Source organism: Camelina sativa, chromosome 5 (assembly GCF_000633955.1).
Source record: "Camelina sativa cultivar DH55 chromosome 5, Cs, whole genome shotgun sequence".
Taxonomy (NCBI): domain Eukaryota; kingdom Viridiplantae; phylum Streptophyta; class Magnoliopsida; order Brassicales; family Brassicaceae; genus Camelina; species Camelina sativa.
Genome location: NC_025689.1, coordinates 31,740,129 through 31,748,630, shown reverse-complemented (window position 1 = coordinate 31,748,630; position 8,502 = coordinate 31,740,129). Strand labels below are relative to the sequence as shown.

Genomic DNA, 8,502 nt, shown 5'->3' with positions numbered 1-8,502 from the left:
ATCTCTAAATCGTGTTATAAGCGTCTAAGGACGAGTTTAAGGGTTTTGGGGGAGTTATTTGGTCGCCGCTTAGTGAAAGGAAGAGAGAAAAGAGAGAGAAACGTTTTTGTGACTTTCTGGGCTTGTTCTTGGAGTTTTTGGAGAGATCTGAGGCTGTAGGAGGGTTAGTTGTTGCTGGAAACGAAGGGGGAGCTTCTGGAGGTGTTGTTTTCCACGTTTCTCAATCCAATCTTCCTGTTCTTGAGGTGAGTGCTTGACCATGGTTGATCTAAGCATGAGATCTCTCTTGTTTGTGTGTTTTCTTTGCTGTTTGTGTTGTTTTGTTGCTTGGGTTCGTTGCTTTTGTGATTCCCAGTGATTTCTGAGGTAATTGGGTGAGTTTGAGACGGATTCGAGATGATTGGGAAGGAGAGTTCGATGTTCGGTTTCGCGCAGATCGTGTCTGCAGAGGAGGCATCGATCGACACTAGGAAGCATCGGTCGACACCATTTGGAGTGGCATCGGTCGACACTGTTTAGCATCGGTCGACACCATTGTTTGTAGCATCGATCGACACCGTGAGGCATCGGTCGACACTGGTCTCAGTCGAGACTTGATTTCCTGGTTTGATGTATTGTTGTGTGTTGTTTGTTTTGCTTAAACTTGAGGGTCTCATATGCTTGTGTGTATAACCCAGTAGATGGGAGGACGGCCTCACTAAGTATTTATGATAATACTTACGCATCTCAATTGTCGTTTGTGATGTGCAGGTAAAGGAAAAGTGTGATCGTGGAATCAAAGGCGATGAAGAGGAGGATGTTCTAGAGGCTTGATTGATTGTGGTCTAGCTGTTGTTAGGTTGCTAGATTAAGTCATTGGAACATTGTAGGATGTTAGCTTTTGGTTATTTCCTTGTTTGGATTATGGTGTTATTGGTTATTGGATTATTTATGTTGGAATTTTATTGGATTAATGGAATTGTTTTATTTGGTTATCCGCGGTTATTGATTGTTGTTAGGATGTTAGTGGGTATGGGACCACTAGTAATTTAAGGTATAAAAAAAAAACGGGAAGGGTTGTTTCACAGATATACCACATAAGCCACGGGAAAACCGCTACACTGGAACCCGGATTCGTAAGTCCCAAAAAGTGATCCACATTTGCATAAATAGAAGCCGTTAGAAATTGGTTAGGCCCCACAGGAACATGGGCCAAAGCCCAGACCTGACGGGCAGGCGGACACACAAAAATAGCATGATTAACAGTCTCCTCAAAAATAGCATTTATTATTGTAAGATATATATCTCTATAACAATAAAAAAATAAAAAATTTAACAAAATAACTTTAACAGTTTAACCTATACTTAATTTAGTTAGATGATATGTCAATAAATTAAAGGCCCCGATTGGTAACGACTGTTATTTGTAGCTGTAGACACTTTGACTGTAAAAATTTGGTTGTATAAAATTTGGGTGTAGAGACTTTAGCTGTAGATATTTTAACTGTTAAAATCTGATTGTTAAAAAAAAACTTTTAAAACTGTGACTTTAATTTTATTAAAAACACAATTATAAGAAAATACAAAGGAGATGATAAAAATAATAAATTTGTGAAGAGAAGTGGATATCAAAAGAAAGAGAAAAAATACTGATAATTAATCTATAAAAAATGGTTTGTATAAATATATATATATATATATAATTATATAGAGTTTTTTATTATGATGGAGAAAGAAAAAAAAAGTTTTTAAACTTGTTGGCTTTAAAAGTTTTACAGCGTCATTTTGAAGCTTTAAAAAAAGAAGAAAAATAAAGAAGAAAAAAATTAAAGTGGCTGTAGAAACTTAAAAAAATAAAAAAGTCATTAAAGTTTGATTGGCAAATAAAATGCTTTTAAGACTTTTAAATGATTTTAAAGTCTTAAAAAAGTCTTCTAATCAGGGCCAAAATATAATTAAATATATTGAAAACTAGAAAGTAGCCCACGTGATGCGTGGTTTATCTATGCATTATTAATTTAAAATATAAAATAAAATTTTTATTCAATTATATATGAAATGTATAAATGTAATTGTTAATATATGTCTTATAAAAAATAATATTCATAATACTACGGTGCAACTATAATTTATAATTTATATATGTTATATAGTATTTCATAGAAGGATCATGAAAAAGAGGAAAGTTAAAGTAAATATTATTAAATATTTTTGATTATTGTTGAAATTATTTAAACAGTATGTTACTATAGTAATAAGTCCATTATTTATAGCAAAGTCAACTATATATAGTATTTTCGTTAAATAGTTAAGATAAATTATATTTTTTTCTATTTTTTATTTTTTTGGAAAATAAAAAACTGATAAGTAGTCTAGAAAGAAAAGTGTAAGATCTTACCTAATTTTTTTGATAGATAATTTTATGTTGTCCTATATATTTATTTTATTATCATCATCTAAAAGTAATAGTTAATAAAAAATAGTTTTATATATGATAAGTCAATTTTAAAATAATTTATTAAAACAATATCACAAAACAAATATCTTATATTATAAGTTTAATCAGCTTTTATAAAAAATTCATGAAAATAAAAGTATGTGAAATTTAATATATTTTTTAGTTTCTATATATTGTCTCTACTTCTAATCATTTTAATTTAAATAGTATGATTAACAATAAATTAAATTTTAAAATTATTATTTTCTGTTATATCATAGGACGATAAAGCAATTATGTTATGATACCATTATGTTTTTTTAGTAAATATAATTTAAACACAAGCAAAATATAATTTATAAATTACTATTAAATACAAATTTGAGTTGTGTCTTTAATACAATATATATGATTATTGAATATAATGTGAAGTTTTAATATATTAGAAAATCTTTTATATTAAATTAGTCTATCATAAATTAATCTATCATAAATTAATTTGGTTTCAGGTTTTTCTTTGAAATATATAAAACCATTTTATAGTAATACGACAATTAGTTACAGCAAAGTTAATTAATTTTTGTATGTTTATTATATAATTATGATAAATTAATTTATTTATAGTTTTTTTTGGAAAAGAAAACTGATAACTATTCTAAGAAAAAAAGTGCAATACCTTACTTTGATAGATAAATTATGTTGTCCTATATATTAATTTTATTTTCATATCTAAAAGTAATAGTTAACAACAAATAATTTTTAATATGATAAGTCAATTTTAAAATAATTTATTAAAACGATATCACAAAACATATATCTTATACTCTAAATCTAACTAATTTTTTAATAATTCATGAAAATAAAAGTGTGTTAAATTTTTTTTTTTCACAAAGTGTGTCAAATTTAATATACATATTTTTTTCTTCTATAAATTGTCTTTATTTCTATTCATTTTAAAATAAATAGTATAATTAACAATAAATTAATTTTGAAACTATTGTTTTCTATTATTTCTTGGGGGAGATAAAACAATTATGTTTGATACCATTTTTTTTTAGTACATATGTTTTAAAGACAGTCAAACTGTAACTTATATAATACTATTAAATACAAATTTGAGTTGTGTCTTTAATACATTATATTTGATTATTGAATATAATATGATTTGTATATATATATATATATTTGAAAATCATCTATATTTTTAAATTAGTCTATCATAAGTTAATTTGGTTCCATTTTTTACTTTAAAAGTATGAAACTATTTTCTACTTTTATTTGGTTTCAGTTTGTTTATATTTTTAAGTTGGGTTGATCAGTATTTATTTTTAGGTTCTATGATGTATGATATATTAGATGCTAAAACTAAAAAACGGAAGGAAGATATTTTTGTAACAATGTTGAAATTCAAAAAGCAAACTATACAATAATTATATTTTTTTAACAAACTATACACCATATAAGATACAAATAAAATAAAGTAAAAAAAAATAGAATGTTAAATTTAAAATTAATGAGAATGACATGTGTCACAAATATAGAGTGCCAAATGTCACATTGTTAGGCAAAGTTAGAAAAAACATTCTCTTATTATATAAGACTAGGTTGGTACCCGCGCTACACCGCGGGATTGGTTTTTTAATTTATTTTTGTTATATTTGTTTTTTTTTTTTTTGATTTCATAATTTAATATGTTATTTGGAATCAATTCATAAGTTTTTGATAATTTCAATAGTATTTTTTTGTTATTATTATTTACATCATCATATGATACTTGAGTTTTTAATAACATAATTTTAGTTTTTGAATATATTTTTAATTTATTACCAAATAAGTTTAGGGATTACAAACCATTAATTCTTGATTTGTTTCTCACTCACAAACCCTTTAGAACAGTAAGAGAGAATACTCTTTGATGTCTACATTGTAAATTTTCTTGATGTATCTCTTAGAGTACTTTAGGTTTAGGCATTTCAACCTTTGTCTCCTAAATCTCACATAATTTATCTCTTACAACATTACAACATATTTATACTTGTTCTTATCTTAACCTAACACCTAAACTAAACAAACTTATTTAATCACTTGAAAAGCTTAGGATCAAGTTGGAAGCTATCAGTCACTTGACAAGCTTATGATTAAGTTCTTCAAGCTATATATATGTTAATCTAGCAACATCTTAAAAAAAATTAATACTTTTGCTATTTATTTGCTCAATTATAAATAAATTAATGTTTGATGTAACATCAGCTTTTGTATAAAATAATTTATTTGCTCAGTTATAAATTAATACTTTTGCTATTTATTCTTGAAAATATGTTTTGAATTAACATTTCTAAAATATCACAGAAAATTAAATTCTATATGAAATAAACTACAAATGAGATGATACAGTGCTTACTAAGTTTCTCATTTCATTAATATGTTCTTAATTCAAATGTAATCTTTACAGTTTAGAATGATGATACTTTTTATAAAGTTAAAATATAATCATAAGGATTAAAATAGAACTGAATGAACCTAATTTATTTGAGAGATAATAAAAAGAATATGTAAAATGTACCGATCATAATGAAGAATTAAAACATGTGGGAAAGAGAAAGACACTTGAAAAATGACCTGACAAGTGGCAAACAAAATAAAACGAAACAGTGAAAAAAAAATCAAATAATCGGATGCAAAGAAAGGGATTTGAACTTGGCACCTGACAATTAGCATGGGACACACTGTAACCAACCGAGATAAGGGATAATAATATTAGCTGATTACATAAATAAAATTTTTTATTGTTTAGGGCACGTGCCCCACCCATGATGCCCTAGATCCGCCCTTCCGCCGTCAGAATGAGACAAGTCTCCGATTTAAAATTTTATATTTGTCTAATTTAGTGAATGATTCATATACTCTCCTTTTGAGCTAAGTGAACGATTTTCCGAGCTTTGTTCCCGTATTAGATCTCTTCCTATGTAGCTAAGTCTATGATTGCCTTATCTAGATCTCGCGCTTATGCAAACCTCTCTTTTCTTATTCCAACGACAATGATTTATAAGGTGAGAAATAGAGAAAGAGTGAATTTACAAAACTACATAGGAAGAGATCTAATATAATCAGATCCAAAAAAAAAAACATACTTTCCTCAAGAATCAATACAGAACAATATTCTTGGAAAAAAAAAACCAATTCGATACGAAGCACACAAACAAATTTTTGAAAAAATGTTTAAAAAGTTCTGTTAATATGCCTCTTCTATAGGAGGGTTTTATTTTTTTTGGAATTTTAAATATTGACAGGTAAGCAGAATATAAGCTAACATGTATTAATTGTTTTAATTTTATAGGCTAGTCATTTTAATTGATGTGTCATTCTCTCCTTCAATACAAAATCTGATGTGTCAAGCAAGGAAAGCAACACATTCAAGTTTTATTGTATTGATAAGTAAGGATACAATTGTTTTTAGTTAATAACTAAAGATTTCTACTCCATATTTAAGGAGTAGGAGAAATATGCGTAACATTGATATATCATACGATAAACTTATTGTGAATGTACCAAACTCGTATGGAACTTGTGTTATAGGCATATTTGTGTAAGTAATATTGATATATAAGTATAATATTCTGTTTAAATAGTATAAAACAACTTGTAAAATAGAGTACTAGCTAGTTTTACCAGTTCAGCAAAAAAACTAATAATAATGCGCATTACTTGAGTCAAGATGGAAGCATATAGAAGTGACTCGAACCAAAAACATTCATCCACAACGAGGAAGAAAGTGATGGAATTCCTCAAGCAAGTCTTGATGGCCTTGAAAAAGGATAGCCACCTGCAAAAGTTAGACATATCGTTAAATCCAATACGAGAAAATATGGAAGAAGACAAAAAAACATAGCGAAGCACATACTGTATTACATATGTATACCTCATTGTAGAGCTCAGCAACGCTCTTGTTTTTCTTTTTATATGTGTTCAAAACTTGTAAAAATGAGTCGAATGTTTTATCGTTCTCAAATCTTGACTATAGATAAAACGATAGTAAAGTTAGAAAGAGAGATAAATCTAAATAAAAAACACACAGAAAAAGAAGAATATAATTTCTGGTAGATATAAAAAAAATATACCGCAATAGAGTAAATCTAAATGAAGTAATTCAAAATGTTTAAACAAGAACTATCTACTGATATACACAACTACCTTGACCCTGTTGACAAAATTAAAAGCATCGTCAAAGTGAGCAGTAGACTTCTTTGGTGGATGTTTGTCATCTTTGATCAGTGTTATCTCGTAACCCATTGGCAAGAATATATTGAAAGCTAAGAGTATCTCTGGTTGCCCTTTGAAGAGTTCTTTCACTCTTGATATGAGAACACGAGTATCAACTCTACAATTAAAAAAATAATATATATACATATAAACAGAGTAAAAGTAGAACCAACATTATAAGGGAGAAAGAAAAAAAAACAAATACCTCTGAGCTCTGAAGTCCTTCATGACCTTAAGAAATCTATCATATATTTCACGGTTATCTTGATACTTAGTCTTTACAAGACGGACGAAAGCAAGTGCATCAATTGTAGTTAGCTTCTTATTTGCAACCATGGTTCTCAAACTGGTAAGAGCATATCCAAAGAAAGAATTAACAGATCAATGTAAAAATCCAAATATTAACAACATTATAACATTGAAAATCAATTGCAAATTCAAGATCCAAAGAATCAAACTCAAAATCATCCTAATTACGAACAAAAACACAAACGAACATCAGATCCAGTTGGGACTAAGCTAACTTACTTTGTATTTTTGATCCAAGAACTCAACTATAGAAAGAAAAAAAAGAAGATAAAGTGAAGTGGATTGATCAAAGTTCGCCGATACACAAGTATAGATGGACACGTTACCTTTACACGTGCGGTAACAGGCAGATACAAAAAGACTTATACAAAAAAGTCGAAAGGGTTTTAGGTTTTTACACAAACTACATGATGATGATTATAAAGAGACGTAATATTACGTACGTTAAAGACAATCTTTTTGTTAACATAACGATTCGGTTTTCTCTCTTTTTTTTGGGTTTCTTTTCCTCTTTTTCTTTTATATACCAAAAAAAACTAAAAAACTACTCGTTATACGTTAATCGCTATATATCCACAATTCAGAAAAAGGCTTTAAAAGATCTTACAATAATACACATTTTCGGTTTATAATTTTTTTGGTTTCTCTGCTTAAGATTTTAGGATTTTCGTTTAATTAGATATATATTTTTGAGCTTTGGTTTAAATTTTAGAGGTTTAAGCTTAGATTAGACTAATTTGTTAATTTTAAACTTATATACTAATTTATAAAATTTGGGTAGAGAATATGACATATTTCCTTCAGAGTCAAATTTGATTAGATTATGCATGATTGTTCAGATATTCGAAGCGGTTCAGTCCAAAATTTTGTTTGGGTAGGTTAAAATCTAAATTAGCTATATCCGTAAGATCTAAATGTAACTATCGACAGTCGCAAATTACTACCATTGTTTCTTATTAATACATTTAAAAAAAAAATCACACATTGAAAACTAACTATAACTGCATTATTTTTATGATTAACAATTTTCTATAACTCTAAACTGAAACGACCGACCTTTTTTTTTTTAAATAATAAATATAATATAATAAAATAATCTACAGCTAGTGGTTCTATACCCACTAGCCACCTAACCACAAACACATTCAACAGCGGAATAACATAATCAATATCTAATAATAAACCAATAACCAATAACCAAATAATTAATATCCAGTATTAATTCCAAACAGCATAAATCAAATAACCAGCAATCCTAACAATGCTCTAAGACTCAACTCTAGCAACCTAACAATACCAGGTAACCAATCAACCGAGTCCCTAGAACATCCTCCTCTTCATTGCCTTTGATTCCACGATCACACTTTGCCTTTACCTGCACACCACAAACAACAATTGAGATGCGTAAGTATTATCACAAATACTTAGTGAGGCAATCCTCCCATCTACTGGGCTATACACACAAGCAATAAGATCTCTACATGCCACAAACAACAATCAATAAAACAAACCAGGCA

The 8,502-nt window shown here is 28.1% G+C and overlaps 1 protein-coding gene across 1 annotated transcript; it reads right to left on the bottom strand.

The window, feature by feature from the left end:
• Positions 6,158-7,022, bottom strand: LOC104788088 (paired amphipathic helix protein Sin3-like 1). Its single transcript, XM_019245546.1, has 4 exons — positions 6,882-7,022; positions 6,608-6,794; positions 6,336-6,431; positions 6,158-6,239 (listed from the first exon to the last, which is right to left on the bottom strand). Exons 1-4 carry the CDS (start codon positions 7,010-7,012, stop codon positions 6,168-6,170), a joined length of 486 nt encoding a protein of 161 aa, XP_019101091.1. The 5' UTR covers positions 7,013-7,022; the 3' UTR covers positions 6,158-6,167.